Below are 23,612 nucleotides of genomic sequence, written 5' to 3'. Positions count from 1 at the left end.
GTCACAACCTGGATATGGAAGAAATCAATAAAGAGACGCGAAAGGTTGTATTCGTTAACACAAATGAAGACAACTACGTATTACAGGTAGTTCAAGATATAGTTAGGTCAAGATATAGTTCATACACCAAGATGCTACGAGTAATAGCGCAGGTACAGCGATTCTATCATGTAACCAAGAATAAATTGAAGAACGGAGAATGTACCCTCCAACCTATTCAGCTACAAAAGGCATTGCACTGTATTATTTGGGTCATCCAACAGCAATTCTTCGAAATTGATATACAACGCCTACAACGAGGCAACCTAGCCGAAGGTACATTAAAGCATCTAAATCCCTTCCTGGACAATGTATTCGGTTATCAATTACTAAAGGTGGGAGGTCGTTTCGAGCTGAGTGACATCTCAGTAGGCCAACGTCACCCTATTTTGTTGCCTAAGGGCTGTTATTTTGTGGAACTTTATTTTCGGCATGTACACTTGTGCAACTATTATGCAGGCGCAAAGACACTAATTGCGCTTACTCGACTAAACTTTTGGATAATTAATATTCGAGAAATTGCACGCCGAGTCGTGAACTCGTGTATTCACTGCGTGCGTTATAAACCCAAACTACTTAATCAAATGATGGGTAATCTCCCTATTGAATGCCTCACTCCAAGTCGTCCATTCGCTCGTACTGCGGTAGATTTTTGCGGTCCGATTTTAACGTATCTCCGAATTCGGGGACGGGTTCCATGTAAGACCTATATAGCTGTGTTCGTTTGTTTGTCTACAAAGGCTGTTAAGTATTACATTAATAATTTATTTTGTCTTTTGCTGACCCATGCTAAAATGCATTTAACGTAATCGTAATACATTAATAGGTTATATTTTTGCTGATTAGTGTTTATTTTATAACTAGGGCTAGAACACTTTTTAAGTAATTTATTATTCATTGTTTTGCTAAATATTTTATGTAATTTGCTTGCTATTAATTATTCATTGTTTTGCTAAATATTTTATGTAATTTGCTTGCTATTAATTATTTATTGTTTTACTGAATATTTTATGTGTCATTATAAGTAATATTTTTTGCTTGATATTAATTATTGTTTTAAATTGGGTCAGTAAATTATTGCACGTAATAAGTTTTAGTAAGTAATTATTATAAGAAAAATGTATATATAAATAAATCAATTCTTTTAATAAAGTGTATTCGATGATACAAACTTGAATAGAACTCATCTTTCTTTTCATAAAATTACCAACGGGTTTATGTGCTCGGTGGTATCTTCACGAATATAAAAAATATACAAATATACCGTCCAACAAATTACATGTGCTTGGTGGAATTCCGGTATACAAATACACATCGATAGAAAATTGAGGATAAAAGCATTCTCAACATATTTTGGTGACCCCGACGTGATTTTCCTATAAGGACAATAAATAGGAACGGTGTTATCATGGAGCATTTCGACACACTTATTGATCAACAACAAGCTATAGGAGCTGAGATCGAGAGGATAATCAGCAACTTCAGGAAGGATCCAGCCTCAAGGAAGACGAATCGCTATTATCAGGATAGAATTCTACGGTGAACTGAACAATGGTCAAGGTTAGAGAAGAACCACAACACGTTACTGTCTTGTAAAGCTATGGCTGAAGATACAGAAGACGAGTATTTCACCACGGGCTACTATGAAAAAATGACTGAATTGACAAAGAAATACTTGGGTATTTTTAACAAGGCATTAATCGAAATGCAAGAGGTAGAAAATGCTCAGGAAAAGCCGCCAAGGCAACACAATCAAAATCCAATGCAGCTTCAACAAAATGAAGAATTATCAAGAGTGTTGCGTAATCAACGAGCACTCATAAATGTCATTGACAGATCCAGTCAAGAAATTGAAATGGCAAGCCAAGAATCTCAAAATGAAGTTTTTTATTCTTGCAAGCTTGCTTTGATAGAAGGTTATCACAAAGCATTCGATAACAACAATGAAAAAATATGGAATTCTCAGAAGAATTCATTGAAGGGTACTCCTGGGAATTGTATTATGAAATTAGTCAAAAACTCCAAGACATGGAGATTTGTTTGAAACTCAAGCTAAAATCATCCAATTCTCACTACCAGCACAATTCAGGCAGTTAAATTACCAACATTTACAATTACAATTACCAACGATTCCAACATTTGACGGAAACCAGCTGAAGTGGGTAGAGTTTCGAGACCTGTTTACACAACTTATAGACGAACAACCATTCAAACCTATCCAAAAGAAGTTCTACTTAACAACTAACTTGATTGGTGAGCCCAAAAACCTGTTAAAAAACATTTGCCAGCATCAGCTGAGAACTACATTACCGCATGGGAGATTCTGAAGGCTAGATACAATAATGGTAGATTATTAGTTACCGTATTGTGAAACAAATTATTCGCATTACCAGCAATGACAACTGAAACCGCTTCTGGCCTTAAAAAATTGCATGACATTTCACAAGAGTGTTTATTGGGACTTAAGGCGCAGCACATTCCAGTCGAACATTGGGACGTCATAATTGTTCATATGACGTTGAAGAAATTAGACAAGATCACACAAACAGCATTTGAGCAGTAATTATCAAACAATCGAGAGCTGATCACTATGAAGGAACTATTTCAATTTATTGAACAAAGGTTCCAATCGCTAGAAACAATAAATAATAGCGCATCAATCAAAAAATGGGTTAAGACAGTGGCTACAACTAACACTGCACCAGTTAAATGTCCAATATGCAAGAGAGATAATCATCCAATTCATCTATGCAAGCAGTTCCTGGATGACACCCCAGCTAAGAGGCTACATCTCATAAAATCATTGCAACGATGTTTCAATTGTCTAAAAAATGGTCACTTCACAAAAGACTGCACATCAGGCAGTTGCTTAAAATGCAGCAAGAAACACAACACCTTGCTGCATTTAGAAGGCACATTTGAAGCATCTATGATTAAGAAGGCATCCATATCAAAAAATCCTGATTCTCTGTTCTCCAACAATCTCAACATCCAAAAAAATTATGTGGTATTAGGAACTGCACGTGTTGTCGTTAAAGGCAACAATGGAAGAGAAATTGAGTGCAGAGCATTATTGGATTCCGGCTCCCAAGTCAACCTGATAACCGATCAAATAATTAAGAAGTTAGGTGAAAACCCGAAAAAGACCTCAGCATGTATAGAAGGTGTGGGGCAAAAAAAAAACAAGATGCGCAACAACGAATCAATTTAGCTTTCTCGTCCAGAATTAACGGATTTAGCAGCCGAATAGAGGCTTATGTATTACCTAAGATTGTGTGTGACCAGCCGAGCATTCATATTGAAAGCTCAAGCTGGAAAATACCACAGAACATCAATCTGGCAGATCCGTCGTTCAATACCCCAAACAAAATCGATCTCCTACTTGGAGCCGAGTTTTCTCATCAACTATTGTCCATCGGCCAAATAAACCTTGGCAGAGGTCTCCCCATCCTACAGAATACATTGCTTGGGTGGCTTGTGGTGGGAAAAATATCTAACCAAAATTCAATTATTTCACCACAAGTTTGTGGAATATGCTCTGAAGATGAGCAAGATACGATGAAGGTTATCGAGCGGTTCTGGCAACTAGATGAACCAGAAAAGGCAAACAAAAATCTATCTCCTTCCGAAGAGTTGTGCGAGTCTCATTTTGCAACTTATATGAAAAGGAATCAAGACGGTCGATTCAGTGTCAGATTACCCTTCAAGCAAGATCCATCGTTGCTTGGTGAGTCAAAACACATTGCCATTAACAGGTTTTTAGCGTTGGAAAGAAGACTCGATAAGGATGTAATACTCAAAACACAGTATGTACAGTTCATGAATGAATATGCTGATCTCGGACACATGGAAAGGGTTGACATCAACCAAGTTAATCCTCATTATGTCATCCCACATCATGGCGTTTTACGGCCCGATAGCAGCACCACGAAATTAAGAGTGGTGTTTGATGCATCGTGCAAGACGAGTAGTGGACTATCGTTAAATGATACAATGTTTACTGGCCCTACAATTCAAGAGGAATTGTTTGCGATTTTACTTCGATTCAGGTGCCCAAGATTTGACTTTTGTTCTGACATTCAAAAAATGTACAGACAAATTATTATTCAGCCCGAAGATCAAAGATATCAATTAATAGTCTGGAGAAGCAATAATAACGAACCCTTACAATTTTATCGATTAAAAACAGTCACCTATGAAACACGATCAGCCCCATATCTGGCTACTACGTGTCTATAATGACCGTATCAAATGCTTTCACTGGTGTTGGTGTAATTACCATAGGTTCTTTAGTTTTGCGCCCTGATTTATTTATTTTGCATTTAATGCATAACTTGACATACTTTTTTATGTCTCTTGTCATATTTTTCCAATTAAAATATTTTGAAATTTTTGATAATGTTCTAGAGATTCCCGGGTGTCCTCCAGAAATGGGATCGTCATCGTACTTTTTAAGGATTTCTAGAATATCCTTTTTTGTTAACAGTCTAGTTTTGCTAGGTATGAGCTCTATTTTAAAATTGTCTAACATGTTAGTTCCTTCTTTCTTGAACGTATTTATCCGGATAATCTTAAATCTTAAAGTCGTCTCCTAGAGACATTTGGGCCTTTTTTATTCCATTATTACTAGCTATTTTTTCAAGCTTCAGAAAGAGTTGACCTAAATCAATTTTTCTGTTAGTAGTAATGTCGTTCATATTAATTGTGCCTTTTATTATTTTACCTAGCTTTATATTGATAGTATTACCCTTAGTATATACTATGGCACTTTTTCTTTTTATATTTTCTTCAAGAGCTTCATAAATTTTTTCATTGAATTGAATTTCTTTGTTTTCGTTTATGGTCATATTTTCAACTTTTTTTCTTGATTGTGACCTTGTTTCTACCTTGAATAGGTTTCTTTGTTCTTGTATATTTTTAATATCATTAAAGTTCACTCTTGATAATGCATCTGCTGTATAATTTTCTTTACCCCTAATATACTCTACTACAAAATCATATTCCTCTAAATCTAAACGCATCCTAGTTAACTTAGATGACGGGTCTCTATTTCATGGAGAATAGATAAGATAATGGGCGGTGATCGCTTTTGACTAAAAACTTTCGACCATATATATACGGTCTATAATAAGTAATTGCCCAATGAATTGCGGCTAATTCCTGTTCTATTGTAGATTTATTGCTTTCTCCTTTTGTAAAAGCTCTAGAAGCATACGCTATTGGGAGTTGTTTATCACCATATTTCTGGCTAAGAACTGCACCACAGGCATATTTACTTGCATCTGTTGTTATGTAAAATTCCTTTACAAAATCTGGATATTGTAATACTTGTGGACTTATTAATGAACTTTTTAAATATTGAAATGAATTTTCACACTCTGTACTCCAAATAAATTCAGCTTTCTTTTTGCATAATCTTGTTAATATTCTAGAATATTGAGCAAAATTAGGGACGAACCGTCTATAGTAATTGCAAAAAGCTACAAATCGTTTTATCTCATCTGCATTTTTGGGAGTTGGATAGTTTTGAATAATATGAAACTTACTATCGTCTGAAAGTATGCCTTGATTTGTGCAATTATGTCCTAAATATGTCACTTCGTGACTGAAAAATGAACATTTATCTGGATGCAATTTAAGATTATATTTACGACATATTTCGAAAACATCTGTAAGATTTTTGAACATGTGTTTTACGGAACAGCCTAAAACAACTAAATTATCCATGTACAAGAATGCTTGTGCTAGAGATAGGCCTGAGAATGCTAGAGTCATCATTCTCTGAAATGAATTTGGTGCTACTTTGAGACCATATGGGAGTCGTTTAAACCTGTATGAGCCATTATCTATAGAGAATGAGGTTATATCTCTAGAATCTTTACTGAGTTCAATTTGGTGAAAACCTGACGTTAAGTCAAGGCAGGAAAAATATTTAGCTCTGCCTAATTGGTCAAGAATATCATCAATTCTTGGCAATGGAAATTTATCTGCGACTAGCTTCTTATTTACTGATCTATAATCTACAACAAGTCTCCATCTTTTATCTTTTTGATTAGGAAGATTTTTTCTTGGTACTAATAATATAGGACTATTATATTCTGAAGTCGATGGTTCGACTATGTCATTCTCAATTAACTTATCTACTTGTCGTCTAATTTCATCTTTATGTGCGTGAGGAATTCTATAATTTTTAATGTAAGTAGGTTTATCTGTTTTTAGTTTGAGCTTTTGTCTGTAAAAATTGTTTACTGAAATTTTTTCAGTTTCTAGTGCAAATATGTCTATATATTTTTTACACAGATCGTTTAGATCACTTTTTATAAATGCTGGAAAATTTTTGTTCAGTTTTTCTAGTTCTAAATCATTATTTTTTGTTTCATCTAATGTTATTCTTTCATAATCATTTAAATTTTCGGTTTTAATTTGTATATTATGTATAACAACATTTTCTTCTGTGGTATTTATTATTTTCACAAATGCTTGTGATGTTGTTGCTATTGTGTTAGCAATAAAAATTCCTTCTTGAATTACTTGATTTGGTATTAGTACTTCTTTATAAGTTGAGTTTATTGTAATTGGTCTTATTACTTCTGATCTTGCAGGCAAAGTAATAGAATTTTTGCCAATTGTACTCCTCATTGGTATTGCAATATCTTCAGGAAAATCATCTGGTCTTAGTATTATATAGACTCGGTGTTTTTTATAAGAAAGCACGCAATGGTATTGTTTTATAAAATCGAGACCTATTATTCCATCACAAACTTATCTTCTACTACATGGAAATCATGCGCGATAAGTATGTTATCAACTTTAAGGTCACAGTGTATCTTTCCTAATGTTGTTATATTTTCTTGCCCTATACCGTAAAGGTTTACAGTTACAGAAGAAATGTTATTTGCATTAGAGATTTGATTTATTTTTATTAGACTTATATCCGCTCTTGTATCTACTAAAAATGTGGAGTCATTATTATTTAATGTAGTTCCTGTTGTTATATAGGAAGCTAATGATACGTTTATATTGTAGAGAAATTTATTAGGGGTTATTTCTAGTTTTCCGATTGGTTTCTTTCAGATGCCACTCTGACATTTCTGTTGTTATTTGACCCTCGGCTATTTCTATTATCATTGTCATTTCGACGATTATTGTTACCACTGAATCCTCTTCTGTGGTAACCATTATAAAGTCTCTGACTTATAAATTGATTGTTGTTTCTTCCTCTATATCTGTTATAATATCCTCGTCCTCCGTAGCCACTATTGTAACCTCTGCGGCTACTATTGAAATATAAGACGGCATTTGGCTGGCTATAGGTTTCAGTACAGCAGTCAACGAATTTTGATATTACATCATTCATTGTGTTAAATTGACATGCTTGCATGATCAATTTAACTTTGTCATTATTAGCATTAGCTGTAATAGCTTTAACAGCCGTTTTAGTAGAATATTGCTCAGCTAAGGTCGATGGTAAACCATCCGCTATACCCCAGTAAAATAATTATATGTGCAGTACTTAAAAACTAATTTAAACTTCAAAAAATTTTGTTAGGGTGAACTTAGTTTATTATTTGTTTTTATGTTTAGTAGTCTAATTAAAATAATAAAAAAATTTTATTCAAATTAATTTTTTTAAGAGAAAAATTAACTTTATTTTAAATCTTCATAGAAAATATTTATATGTGCAATTCACATTTTTTGCTAAAAACAATTAAATATTTTATGTGATTTAATTTTTTTTATTTTTCAATAAGGTAATGTGTTTCCATTATTTATTTTTATTAACTGTATCCTAAGTGGCATTGAATCTACCAATTTTTTTAATAGTAGGAGGTCAATTTTGGCCCATTCATCCAGTATGTCCTTTTTCAGCTCTTTAAGAGTGTCGATTTGCTTCGAATAAGCATAAATATTGGCACTAAGGATACACCATAGATCCTCTATTGAATTTATGTCAGAACCCATGGCCGGCCAATCTAGCAATGGGGTGCTTCTCTCTTCAAAGAATTTCTTTTTGCACAAGAAACATGTATTGGAGCATTATCCTGTTGGAAAGTCCAATTTTTTCCATGAATATTTTCAGCGAAATTTATCAGTTCGCTATCCAACAGATTTATGTATATTTCGGAATTCATTTTTGATAGTGCGAAGCATATATTAGACTTTTCCTTCGAGTTAAAGGCAGCCCACACCATTAGTGAACCACCACCATGGTTGCGTTTGTTGCAATTCTGACGTGGATGACGAATATCTCTCCAATATTTATGTTGACCATCTGGACCATCTAGATTAAACTTTTTTTCATCACTGAAAACAACTGTTTCGAACTTCTTGTCTCAAAACTTAATTTTGTCATAAAAAGCTAAACAAGCATTTTTATGTCTTTGTGTAAGGCACGGTTTGGGAACTTTCGACTCGTATTTTAGCTTTAAGTCTTTTTTCAGAATTTGTTGCACGCATTTCCTAGTGATAGACAAATCTAATTCATTTCTTATTTGTCTGCAACTCATCCTCTCATTGGTAGCAAGAAGCTGAATATGCCGTTTTGTTCGGTTGTTAATAGTTGGTAAGCGGCCGTCTCGCTTATAACACCATAGTTTTCGAGATTTTTTAAAAAGTTTATTATAGTATTCAGGTGTCTATAACCAGCAGCAGATATTTCGCCACTTTTCATCCCAGCAAGACTCATTCCAATAATCTTTCCGCACTCTTCACTTGAAGAGTGCCGTCCCACGCGGCATATTTTATCTAAATTAATTAAAATAATAAATATTTATTAATAAATAATAAGTATTTTACTTACCAATTCTTCTTTACTCTTCAATACTTTAAAAAAACAACTTTATAATACACTTCACAACTTTATTTCCATTCCTGTTGACACTTCGAGAAGCAAAACAATTTTGCACATATAATTATTTTCTATTAAATTTACTACCTATTGTTATTAATTATAATAACGGTACTACAAATAGTATACAAAAAAAACTCTATATATGTTTAGAGAAGTTAAACTCAGCTACAGAATCAACTGTATATAAAAAAAATTAGTACCATTATTCTAAGAAGAGAATAACGAAAAACAAATTTTGCACATATAATTATTTTACAGGGGTATATGCTGATTGGAGGCTTTTTGTAAGCTCTCCTACTTCTTTAACGTAATTGTTGGCTGTTTTTTGGGACTGTTTGACATTCATTAACTTTGCAGTTAATACGTCAACTGAGTCTCCTTTTACATTGCTTGATAATGACTCTATAACCTGCTGTATATTTTGTTCTGTTCCTTTTAGTAGATTTATGGCATTACCTTTTAATTTAGTTTTAACTAAATTTATAGCTATTGCATTATTGCCCTCACAAATGGTATCTACTAATGCCAATGCTGACAGAAAACTTTGAAGGTTTTCATATCTTCCGTCAAATTCAGGGAGGAGTTTAGAAGCTATATTTAAAAAATCTACAGGGGTTTGAGGCATTTTGTCGTCTGTCGAGTTCTCGTCACTTTCCGAACTAAATTCATGGACTAATTTTAAACCCTTCAGAGTTGTTATTTTACTCAACTTAGTTTTATAGCCTTTAATTATTTTGAAAGTTTCTATTTGTTGCTTTCTTGTTAAATTTTTACTATTTTCTCTTACAGTCTTTTTGGCTAATTTAAAGTAATTAAAATTTCAAAATGCTTTGCAAATGTTTCATTTGTAACATTTGATTTTCTATTAATTGCTCTGTAAGACTTTGAAAAACTTTGCTTATATTCATTCAATTTCAATAGGACATTAGTCCATTCCATCTATATTTATATGTGTTTATATATTTTTTTTTTTTTTTTTTAATTTAATAATCGAGAAAACAAATTAGAATTAAAAAAAATTTATTATAGACATATTATTACATTATATTTGTAATTTATAATATTACACAATATTATCTACTGATGCAACTCTTGTTAAATATTTTTTCTTTAATGTATTTTTGTGCATCTTGTATACTTTAAGAGTACTATTTAAAAGAGTTAGTATTGTTAATATTAATAATAAATACTTTAATTCATTTAGAATTTCTTCATTTAAATTTTCCTCGATTATTATGTCATTTACAACATTTGCATTGGGGTTTTTAACCACTGGCTTTGAGCTGGTTCCTCCCATGCTTGTATAAATTTTATAGTTTACAAATTAAAAAAAAAAAGACAAAATATTATAAAATTAGTTACAAAGTCACAAATTGCTGGTGTCGCAGAGACCAGATATATAAAGAAATTATAAAACTGTATATGAATACTAATATAAAATACATTACTAGATAGTACTCCATAATTATATTTATAACTATTATAATAATATAAAATATAATATAAAATATAATAATATAAAATATAATAATATAAAATATAATAATATAAAATATATATTAATACTAGCTGACCCAGCGAACGTTGTTTCCCCTTGCAATTAATTTTCCTGGCGTTCGTTGCGTTGCTCTTGACTTTCATTAGCACGTGTGATTGTATCCTGGTTTCTTACATTTTCATTGTTTTCTGCCGATCTATTTAACCGACGGTTCTAGAGTAATTGTGAATTCCGACTCCGTCGACCAATATTTCCTCCTCGTCCACGAAGACGTGGCATTGTTTTTTGTACGTTATTTATATCTTTATATATATAATTCTATTTTTTTGTGTGTGTTCAAGTGAATTCAAAGAAAATTTAGATTCACAATTTGGTCCACTGGATAACGGTTTTTTAATTATTATACAGTTTTTTGGTATCCATATACATTTATATTAGACATTTAATGCAACGGCAGTTTTACGATTCATTTTAAAGATTTTAAACTTTTTAAACAAATCAAAGTAAGCATGAATAAATTTTAAATTTCTAATATAAATGTGTATGAATACCAAAAAATAAAAAATTAATTAAAAAGACATTATCCAGTGGGCCAAATTGTGAATCTAAACCTTCCTTGAATCCACTTGAACACCCACAAAAAATTTCATCAAAATCTGTTTAGCCGTTTAGGAGGAGTTCACTGTCAACACACGTACAGAAGAATTATATATATAAGATAAAATTTTATATAACATAATTTGTAGTTTTGTTTGTATTTTACATATTCATTTAATAATTTATTTATGTACATCAATCCCTACCTATAGGTTTTATACCAGCGTTTACCGCCATTGGTATTCTATTTAAAGGTTCACTTCGAAGGAATGCACTCTTTATTACAATAGTAATTACAATGTTTATTATTTTTATTAATAACCGCCTTTTCCTTTAGGCGATCGTACTCTGCTTGTATTTTTGTAGCTGCTTCCCACGATGGTGGAGGGTTTCTTTCTAAAAGACTTCTCAGGTGGGCTAACTGCCTCCTTAATGTTGCTTGTTGTCCGCCTCTTCTTTTCGGCGTTTTAATTTCTGACGGTGGTATTTGTGTTAATAATTGATCTTTTTTTATTTGTTGTCTTCTTAGGTATTCTTCTAATGTTAATTTTTTAGGTCCTTGATTAGCCATTAAATTAATTATTATTATTGCTGCACTTCACACTTGTTGCATTTAACGTTTTATCGTTTTTTACTTGTCCTTTATTTGACATTTATACATGTATTTTAACAAACTTTTTTTTTATTTGTTTTATAAATTGTTTTTATTTTTCATAAAATTTTGGGCACCAAAATTAATTGTTAATTAATTCACTAAATTAATTAGTTTAATTTGTCACGGTCGCCATGTGGTGTGAACTGCAACTCATTTTTAAAATAAAATAATATTTGTTGTTTTATGGTAAAAAGCGTTTATTAATTATAGCATCCACTCGGTATGCTTGTCTAAAATTGAATGTGTACTTATGCTCCGCTTCATAAGCTTAGAGCTAAACTTAACATACAATAATAGCTTACGTTAGCACTTATTATGTATCTAAGGGAATGGTAAAGCATGCATACATAATATCTTATCGCACATAGCGTGGTTTTAAATAACATGAAAGCATTGCTGCTTCATGTGTGCTTAAGCAACAGGAATGTGCTGGCCAGGCATAATTCATGTAGCTGTGCATTACAAAGTAAATTATATAGTATTTTTAGACTATTTAGCAACAAAGTATATTTATTGAAGTTGCTTTATATATGTAAATGTATGCATACTACACTAGGTCAATGGCGTCACGTAAGATCTAAGGACAACCCAGCTGACTCATTATCACGAGGTATCAAGCCAGCTCAATTACTCGAAAATAACTTGTGGTTATACGGTCCACTCTTTCTTCATGGTTCCGAAAGCAACTGGCCTGGCGAATTCAATAAAACTCTCTGTATTGATCCGGTGAATCCTGAATGGAAACAAACGACAAGGGAAGTGGCCTAAATCTCAACTGATTACGATATCCATTGGATCGATAAAATCAATCACAGGAATTCATTCAGAACGCTACTACATACGGTGGGATATATGCTGCGATTTGTAAATCGGGCAAGGCGAACCAATTTAAGCAATATCACTATGGCTCTAAGCCCTATGGAACTGGAGCTGTCACTCAGGCATATAGTGAAGTACATACAACAGTCAGAACTAAAAGAAGAATTAAATCAGTTAGAACGCAACCAAACAGTAAAACCTGCAAGTACACTTGCTGGACTGATGCCATTTTTAGATGAACACAAGATAATTCGGGTGGGGGGAAGGTTAGAAGCATCATCACTTACATATGATGAAAAGCACCAGATAGTCCTTCCATACAATAACCCTATTGTAAAACTGATAATGAAAGACATACATGAACGAAATATGCACTGCGGCGGTCAAGCACTGCTGGCAGCAGCGAGACAAAAATTTTGGCCGATCAAGGGTAAAATTATGGCAAGATCAACTATTCACCATTGCGTTCGTTGTACTAGATGTAAACCAATTACTTTTGAACAAGTCATGGGAAGTTTACCAAGGCATCGAGTACAGCTAAACAGGCCATTTTTTAATACCGGAATTAACTTCTGTGGGCCTTTTTGGGTGCATTATAGGGTGAGAGGAAAACGTCCGCATAAGGCATACCTAGCAGTTTATTGTTGTTTTGCGACAAAGGCAGTACACTTGGAACTGGTAAGCGACTTGACAACAGAAGCATTTATCGGATCATTAAAACGTTTTATCGCACGACGCGGATGCTGAAAAAATATATACTGTGACAATGCAACGAATTTTGTCGGTGCCTCTAACAAGTTGCAGGAATTAACAACAACAATGTAGCTCAGGAACAAATAACAAAAACTTGCAGCAACAAAGGAATAGCATTTCACTTCATCCCTCCTCGTGCACCTCATTTTGGTGAACTATGGGAAGCAGCGGTTGAATCAGCAAAGTACCTATTGGTCCGAAGCGTTTCAACTGAAACGTTAACGTACGAGAAACTCGAAACCGTCATTATAGAAATAGAAGCTATTTTAAACTCACGACCTTTAACACCAATGTCGTCTAATCCAAATGATTTGCAGGCTCTCACACCAGGTCATTTCTTAGTTGGTGATGCACTAACAGCACCCGTAGACGCAACATGTGAAAAGGTAAAATCATCTCTTTTGACTAGATGGAATCTGGTTGCACACTTAAAACAAGAGTTTTGGAAAAGATGGCAGGCAGAGTACCTAATGGAACTACAGGTTCGAAACAATTGGCGTGAAGAATGCAAAAACATTGAAGAAAATACACTGGTGATCCTTAAGGAAGATAATGTACAACCTTTGCAATGGCCTTTAGGGCGAATAATGAAGACATATAAGGGTAATGATGGATTTATACGAGTCGTAGATGTCAAAACCGCAACAGGAATGTTAAAGCGACCAATTCACAAACTAGCACCCTTATTTCCTGAAAACAAACCTATTAAAACACAGGAGCATCGCCACAACAAAGAAAAACGAATGGACAATGAGATAGTCCCACGAAAACAAAGACGTATGTCCTCCAATATAAAATTAACTACAGTGCTGATATCTCTACTTTTACTCCCGATTGTTCTTTGTTCACCAGTAAACGTAACTGAACTTCGCTCCGCTCCTGGCATACATTTTGAACAAGTAGGAACAACAAAATTGATAACATCCCTCTGGAAAATGATAATCTATTACGATTTAGCTCCATTTAATACAGAGCTGGACATACTAAAGGATTCAACGTTGAATCTTTTGAAGCTATGTGATCAAAGCAACTTAAACTCAACATGCAAGTTTGTGGTTCATCATTTCCAGCAAGCAGAAATTGAATTAAGAACAGCATTTGAATTTATGTCAAGCGCTCGAAATAAGAGAGGGGCAATCGATTTAGTTGGGAATATAGCAAGTTCCCTGTTTGGAGTACTCGATTCCAATTATCCAAGTGACATGTCGAAGACGATCAAAACCCTAGAAGATCATGATGACAAACTCAAACATCTGCTCAAAAATCAAATATCAATAATTGACTCCACAATTAACGTTATAAAAAAAACCAGATAAGTCTCAAAAATAATTTCCAGGGTATAGAGACTCAATTAAACGCGATCTCCAAAAGGTTAATTAAGGACGAACATGACCAATTATATGGCAATATTATTAATATGCTGACCATCCAAATGACAATCGCCACAATAAATTTGCAACGTACGCAATCCACAATCATGGATGTTCTCTTTGATAGTCATCACGAAAAAATTAACCCGCTTCTAATTACGCCGCAACAGTTAATAACGGAAGGAGAAAAAATCCGAGCACATTTACCGTCTCAGTTACAATTTCCAGTAGAGCAAGATGATATATTAACTCTTTATAAGCTGATGCAAGTAACTGGGCAGGTATCAAGTGACCATGTAATTTTCAATATTATGATACCACTCATTGAACGAAAAACCTTTGAAATATTTCATGTAGTACCTGTGATCTCTAGCGCGACCAAGGTATTAACGTCAATAAAGCCATCAACAGAATATCTGGCTATCAATTCTCACAAGGATGAATACTTCCCCATAACAAAATTAACACTGCAATCGTGTATTACAACTGAAGAGGACACATACCTTTGCTTAAATGTTCAATTTATTTATCGTCGTGGAGCAAATGTGTGCAAGTGTGAAATCAATTTGTACAATAATGGAACAGGTGACGAATGCGAAATAGTTGAATTAAAGGAAACTACCATTTGGACTCAGCTGAAACACAAAAATCACTGGATATACGCTACCAAATATCCGGTGCAACTCAATGTAGTATGCGGTTCGAATGCATTTCCAGTGATACTAAATAGTACCGGTATGGTAAAAATTGCATCAAATTGTGTCATCAGAGGCAACACGGTTCTTATTCAAGGACACCAAGTCATAACAAGTCTGCTCAAATCAGCATATACGAGCATAGGAATTTCAACACCTGAAATTAAGCCATCTAAGCGGATAAACAATTCTGAAATTGAATATCTTCCACAATTAAGAGAACTAACAATTCTGCAAAAACAACTAACGAAGGATACATTACCTGAACTATCATCAAAGGTACAGCAAACTGAAAAGCATAGCTTGTCAGTGGGGTACGCAGCCTTGTTTTTGATTATTGGAATCATCATCTTAAAAAAAACTAAACTAATACGAAACAATCAGACGCAAGGTCAACCGAATGTTCAGACACCTCAGCCGCTTCCAAGATCAAGGTCAACATTTGATATCACAACAACATAAAGATGACACCACTCTAAGTTGAATTAAAATTCAACGCGGGGAGGATATGTTAAGTATTACATTAATAATTTATTTTGTCTTTTGCTGACCCATGCTAAAATGCATTTAACGTAATCGTAATACATTAATAGGTTATATTTTTGCTGATTAGTGTTTATTTTATAACTAGGGCTAGAACACTTTTTAAGTAATTTATTATTCATTGTTTTGCTAAATATTTTATGTAATTTGCTTGCTATTAATTATTCATTGTTTTGCTAAATATTTTATGTAATTTGCTTGCTATTAATTATTTATTGTTTTGCTGAATATTTTATGTGTCATTATAAGTAATATTTTTTGCTTGATATTAATTATTGTTTTAAATTGGGTCAGTAAATTATTGTACGTAATAAGTTTTAGTAAGTAATTATTATAAGAAAAATGTATATAAATAAATCAATTCTTTTAATAAAGTGTATTCGATGATACAAATTTGAATAGAACTTATCTTCTTTTCATAAAATTACCAACGGGTTTATGAGCTCGGTGGTATCTTCACGAATATAAAAAATATACAAATATACCGTCCAACAAATTACATGTGCTTGGTGGAATTCCGGTATACAAATACACATCGATAGAAAATTGAGGATAAAAGCATTCTCAACAAAGGCAGCTCATCTAGAAGCCGTGTCAGACTTATCTACGGAGGCATTTATTGCAGCACTGAAAAGGTTAATCGGTAGACGAGGGTTACCATCAGATATCTATTGCGATAACGCCACAAACTTCGTTGGGGCTAACAACAAACTAGCAGAGTGTTGTATATTGGGGGATTTGAATGTGTTGTTTATCGTACAATGTAACCCTTTTATATTGTACAATATTGTATATTCTCTTCTTCAATGACTTCTCCAATAACGTTGTATAGCCAACTAGTTGTCTAATACAATAATCTCATATTCTTTACTGTTCTGTTTACACTATGAATGTTACGACTAATATCCAAAATCCCCTTAAAGATTGTTCCCATAGTAAAACTGCATTTTTATTTTTCTCCCACTATTAGTTCATATATTTTATTATGTTTTGTTCAAATTTTAGTCTTTACTTATGGTTCAGTTTATACACCATAATTTCTTATTACAATATCACATTTTCCATATAGATTATGATTTAATTTTTATTCACTTGATTGTTCGTTTTAAATTCCAATTTCAACATTATTTTTCATGTAGTTCACTTAATTGGTTTTATTCAATTTACCTTATGTCCACTTTTAAATATTATTTTGCCTGACATATCTTTGAGGCTTCACTTAATTTAAATTAATAATTTATTCTTATTTACAATAAAACTTATTTAGAATCCACATTAAGATTTAGATTCATATTTTAGACAAAGCTTAGGATTTAAATTAACTGCCAAATAATCTTTAGACTTCCGACTAAAAATTAGACTTTTAGATTCCTTAGGATTCCTTCAAAAATAATCTTTTGACTGACACATTTAAAATTCACTTCAAAAAACTAACTGCAACTGACCTAATTAATAAACAGACTCTATATATATAGAGCTGCTTTCACCTACGCTTAGAACTTTCTCTAATATGACCTTTATTTTAGACATTGCCCCAATAACCCAGAAAACTTTAAAAATTAATTAAAAATTAATTCTGTAATAATAATTTTGCGTAATTCGCAAAATTATTCATTCTACATATTTCAGTCTTTACCTTGTTACCATTTCTTTTTTTCAAAGTCATTTACAATTGACCCAGATAATAAATACTACAAAAAATCAGCATTTTACTTCGACAGTTTGTCTTACTGAATTTTTGTCTTCTTGTTAAAATTACTGCAATTGTAAATAACTTTGCCTACTTTTAGGTGTAAATAGAAAATGTCCCCATAAAGACTGCTATGCATTTATTAATTATTCTTAACTAAAACTTTTAACTTTATTACATTAATTGTCCCAAAAATACGGTCTTAAATCTTATTTTGAGGAACGAAACTATTGTTAAACTTTACATCACAACATTCCTTCCCCCTTTGAAGAACATTGAGGCACGAAAATGTTAGGTCTAAAATCCCTAAGGTCACAAAAAAAATTTTCTAAGCGTAAGTTTACAAACTTTGAAATATATCCTTAAAATATGTTATAATTTTAAATGCAACCGTTTCGGTTTGCATATATAAAATGTTAAGTTTATTTATTTGTTCTATATTACATCAGTTATTCTTTAATCCTTGGCACATTTAATTTAACATTCTTATTTACAATTCTTTAATTTAATTCTTATAAACTAATTATTTTCATTTGATGTAGATATAGTAAATAATAAAATAAACATTAAATATGTATCGTTAACTTACATGAATCTTTTATTTAATATACTTAGATTTTAGTTTTTTGTTTTTTCTTCCTTAAAACTAAATATTTTATTATTTAATATTTTAAATATGTTTTTTAGAATTCTTATCGTTTACATTAGACATTTTCTTAAAATTACCTGTTTTTTTCTAAATATTATTTATATTTTACATTTATGATTATTATTCTTGGTTTTTACATTTTCCATTGCTTATTTTAAAATTTTCTATGTTTTACCTATTCTTAATTTTACCATTTATGACATATTTCTAAAAATATGATATTTTCAATGAACCCTAATTTAAATAAATTATATTACTAACATTATATAGTATTAAAATACTCCAGTGAACTGTATTCCTGGATGAGTTGGTGCTAAAGTAGCATTGTTATATTGCATTGGTTGAGGTGGTAACTGTGTTGGTTGTGGTACATAAGGAGTTGTATTTGTATATTGTACAATTGGTGCTTGTACCGGTGGTGGTGATGGTGGAGGACAATGTCTTATAACTGATTGTAAACTTGGTGTTCGCTGTAACGTAGGTTGTTCTTGTTCCTTTGTAGTCTGAGTTATTAACTTCTTATATATTACATATAATAATAAAGATAGTATCACACATGCTCCTACTGATAAACCTCCAACTGCGTTTAACGTTTTGCTATGGAAATGTAATTCTTCAATTCTTTTCAAATTTTCCTGTTGTTTAATTACAATTTCTTCAAACGTTAAAGATTGTTTTCTAGGTTCTAGTTTTTCTATAGTGGTGGGCGGTAAAACAAAAACTTGATCTGTTTTCACTACAGTGTTTCTGAAAACAATATTATTAATCTGTACCGAACAATTATTAAATGTTAAAAAATAATGTCCCTTAATTGATAGCCTTCTCTGATCACAAATGCTATTAAGCTGACCATTATTCATATTTAATACTACTATCATGTTACTGTCAATCTCTAATACCTTTTCTTCTAGGTATTTAGTTACAGTACATTTACCTGTAAAAACACAACTTTTACTTGGCTTTAATTCAAAAATAGACTTATCATTTTCAAATCTATACCTAGTACCCTTTATTTCTACTGTTGTTTCTAAATCTATATTTACCTGATTATTTTGCTCATCTGGTATCGGTACAATTAATCTTTTTTCTACCCATATTGTTTCTGCTGGCACCTTTATTACTAACACTATTGATCTTTGTTTAAACGTGGCTGTTCCTAACTTTATTTGTTTAAGTTTTTGGAAGTCAATATCAAATCTTTGTATCTCTTCCCTACTTAAAATGTTCGGTTGAATCATTCCTGACTTAGCCGCTTCTACACTTTGTTGAATCTTTTCTACTTGCCTTCTTAAACTTGTTATAGAGAAAAGCTGCATAATCGCTATACTTTCCTCTATTATCCCTAAACGAACTTCATCAAACTGCCTCACGTTATTTCTGATTACTTCTCTGTCATGTTTCATTACCTCTCTGAGGCCCACTATAGTTTTATTGAAATTATCATTAATTAATACTTGTTGATTTTCAGCCGATATTAAATCATGATTATTTTGTTCTAATATTTTAATGTGTCCCTCTATCGCAGTTTTATCTTCGTCGTCTAAGGTACCAAATGCCTAATTAAACAAACGTCCTCCTGCATTTACTAAGCCTCTTTTCATTCTATGGGGTAGTAAGGTATGTAACATATTTTCCGTTAAAGTAATCTCTGAATCTATTAATGTTCTGTAACCTGTATGTTTATTTGTTCTATTCACTGTATATTTAAAACTTTCTAATAACTGTCCAATTTCATATGGGTCTATTGTGTGTAAAATGTAATTGTATTTACTGACGATTTCAGTTTTTCCAACGTTGATTTCTGTATATCCCAGATTTGTTTCTATCTTCTCCACATACAATTCGGAATTTATCAATACTATTCCAGTGAAAAATAACTGCAGAAAAAATAAAATAGCTTTAAAAATTGTTGAGTACTATAATTCTTAGGGCTAGTTCAAACTATGTCTTATGTAGTTTTAAAAGATTATTGTGAAAAATCTTTTCTCTACCCTTTATGATTATTTTCGTGTTTACGGGAGTAGGTATTTCTGTAACTTGAAAAGGACCTTCCCATATAGGTGAAAATTTATTTTTTCTATTTGGGTTTTTCAACCACACTTTTTCCCCTATTTTGAACATTCTATTTTTAGTTCCCTTATCATAGTACTCTTTTGCTTTTTCTTTAGCTATTTTATGGTTCTTTCTTACTAATTCATATGACCGTTGTATTTGATATTTTAACAATTTGGAATAATCGTCATAGTTATAAACTGGAATTGGTTTTCGCTTTAAACTTATCGGTATCTCGAATTCAAAACCAAATAGCGTTTTAGTAGGTGTTTGTTTAGTGGTTGTATGCATTGTATTATTATGTACATGCATTGCATGATGTAACCACTTATCCCAATTTGACCCATCTTCTTTCACAAAATTCCTCAGGAACTCTGCTAAAGGTCTATGACTACGTTCAAGAGCTCCGTTTGCCTGTGGATGGTAGGGTGTAGTTTGAAGATTTTTAATACCCTGAATTTTATATGTTTCTTTGAAAAGCTTTGATGTAAAATTCGTTCCATTATCCGTAATTAAAACTTTAGGAATATTAAACTTTGCGATAATTTCATTAAAAAACTTTCTCGCCACTGTTGAGGCTTCTGCATCTGGTAACGCAGTACATATTAGATATTTTGAGAAATCATCTTGAAAAGTCAAGATGAGTTTATTCCCACTTTCCGTAGTCGGTAATGGACCTACTATATCCATGAATACTTTATCAAACGGTCTTTGGGGCGTGTCAGTTAGAATCAGTGGTAATCTCTCCACTTTTGAGCTTTTGTTCTTTTGGCATTTATGACAAGCTGTTATGTATTCTTTTATTTGTTTTTGCATGCCTGCCCATTTGAACTGTTTTCTTATTCGGAAATAAGTTTTAGTTACCCCTTTATGACCTCCTATTGGTGAATCATGAAATGTTTTCAAAACTTCCTGAATGTCTTTTTTACTTGTTAAGTATACTGCAAAATCTTCGTGTGTATGTGCTATCGAATCCTCTATCTCCTCTTGGTTTTTATTTGAAATTGTATTTGAATTTTTTGCAAGTTCCGCCTCTTTTGCTTTACCCCTTGTTATAACCGCTATTGGAAGTCTACTCAAAGCATCCGCATTTTTGTTAGTCTTTCCTGGTTTATAAAAAATCTCGAAATCATATTCTAGTAGCTTCAAACGAAATCTGCCCAGTCGCGTGTCTTGATCTTTTAGATTAGCAATTCCACGTAATGGCTTATGGTCCGTATATATTTTAAGTTGTCTTCCCAGCAAATATGATCTAAAATTTCTTGTTGCCCATACTATCGCAAGTAATTCCTTCTCTATAGTTGAGTATCTTTTTTCAGTACTGCTGAGAGCACGGCTTGCGAAGTAAATGGGTAAGTCTGATCCAACTTCTCCTTGGGATAGTACTGCCCCTAATGCTTCGTTACTAGCATCCGTTGTTAATAAAAATTCTTTTGAAAAATCCGGATACTGTAAAACTGGTGGACTAGTTACTGCTACTTTCAACTGGTCCATTGCCTTTTGACATTTCTCATTCCATTCGAACTTTTCTCCTTTCCTCAGTAATTTGTTCAATGGTAATGACACTTGAGCAGCTTGTGGAATAAATTTTCTATAGTAGTTTATTAGACCTAAAAATGATTGCAGGTCTTTTACATTTCTAGGTACTGGGATGGCTGTAACACATTTTGTTTTCTCCGGGTCTGGTATCACTCCTTTGTCTGAACATTTATGTCCTAAATATACGACTTCTCTCCTTAATAGTTGACATTTCTCAGTTTGTAGCTTTAAATTGTTTTCCCGAAGAGCTTGTAATACATTCCTAAATCGTTTGTCATGTTCTTCTAAATAACTGCCGTATATTACAATATCGTCAAGATATACAAAGCAATCAATTGCCTGGAGTCCTGTGAGAATGCTATTCATTATGCGCTAGAATGTTGCGGGTGCTCCCGTCAATCCAAACGGCATACGTCGAAATTCAAAATGTCCAAGTCCCGTACTAAATGCTGTTTTTTCTCTGTCTTTGTCTTCAACTATCACTTGGTGATAGCCACTAGCCAAATCCAAAGTCGTAAAATATCTACTGCAACCTAACTGATCTAAAATTTCATCTATTCTCGGAATTGGAAAAACTTGTTTGATGGTTTTTTCATTTATTTTTCTGAAATCTACCACTAGACGCCATTTCTTTTCCCCATCCGTACCTGGTATTTTAGGTACTAAAATTATTGGTGAATTCCATGGTGACTTGCTTTTAGTTATAATACCTTCCTCCAGCATTTTATTTACTTGTTTGTTTATCTCTTCTTTATGTGTTTCTGGTAATCTATATTGGCGTTGATTTATTGGTATCTGCCCTAATTCTGTTGGAATCTCATGTTTTAACACAGAAGTGTATGTAAGTCTATCTCCTGGTAAATGAAACACATCATTATATTCTTTAATAGTTTTTGTTATCAGGCTTCTTTCTTCTGCATTTAAATTCTTGTCCAAATTTACTGTTTCTAATAGCAACTCATAACGTTCATCCATATCAATTTCCTTATTTAAATTGACATTTGGTAGCCTGTATTCATCATAATTAGACATATCACTACCCTCTAACTTAATTTCTGTATCAATTTTAACAGAATAATTATTTGCATTTAAAATTTTTACGTAGCCTATACCATTTATTACTTTAGTAAGGCATTCTCCTGAGTAAACCTTTGGCAAAATTTCTTTATTATGAACAATTACTGTTCCTTCTTTAGGTGTTGTTTTTATTGGCACTACCATTGTAGATCTAGGTGGGATCGTAATACATTCAGTTATACAAATCCGACCGTGATCTGCAATGTCTATCAGAGGTAAAACTGCCACTTCTTTCTTATTATCATGAAATTTTAAAACTTTTCCAATTGTATCCATTGTTGAACGATTCCATAGTTTATCTCTTCCCAGTAATCCATCTGCTGGTATCTTGCTTCCCAATGGAACTACATGCATGTTGAATTTTAACTCAGTAAATTCCTCATGCTCTATATTTATTGTACCCAATGTACCCAATGTTATGTTACCACCAAAGGCTCCTATTAGTCCCTTTGTATTGCGTTTATTTATTTCTGCTTTATTTAATAACGCTTCGGACTTTATCAAACTTGTGTCAGCTCCGGAATCCACTAGAAGTAGCAATTTATTGCCCACTGCCTGTTTACAAGGTACTTCTATATAGGCATCATCGAACGATTGACTAATACCGTCCATGGTATTGTAATGTAATCCCGTAACCCGTGGTATTCGAAAATTCTGCGACATCCAAATTTTATTGATTTTCAACTGCTCCCAGAGTGTTGAAAAAACTGACATTATTAACATGCATATACGGCACAAAAGATCAATCTGGTCGCAGTGCTCTGCTCCAGTGGGAGCTAGTACCC

General features: G+C 32.7%; 1 protein-coding gene across 1 annotated transcript; it reads left to right on the top strand.

Annotated features, from left to right (window-relative positions):
- Window positions 1–3,597: 3,597 nt before the first annotated feature.
- On the top strand, window positions 3,598–4,278 carry LOC119688614. The gene has a single exon (XM_038103288.1). It carries the CDS (start codon window positions 3,598–3,600, stop codon window positions 4,276–4,278), a length of 681 nt encoding a protein of 226 aa, XP_037959216.1.
- Window positions 4,279–23,612: the final 19,334 nt, after the last annotated feature.

This window comes from Teleopsis dalmanni, chromosome 1, assembly GCF_002237135.1.
Source record: "Teleopsis dalmanni isolate 2A chromosome 1, ASM223713v2, whole genome shotgun sequence".
NCBI classification, from domain to species: domain Eukaryota; kingdom Metazoa; phylum Arthropoda; class Insecta; order Diptera; family Diopsidae; genus Teleopsis; species Teleopsis dalmanni.
Note: the sequence above shows the minus strand (reverse complement) of the source record. Positions and strands in the feature narration are given on the sequence as shown.

Excerpts from the sequence above, each read along its gene's own strand:
- LOC119688614 (XM_038103288.1), top strand. The coding sequence starts at position 3,598 with ATGAAGGTTATCGAGCGGTTCTGGCAACTAGATGAACCAGAAAAGGCA.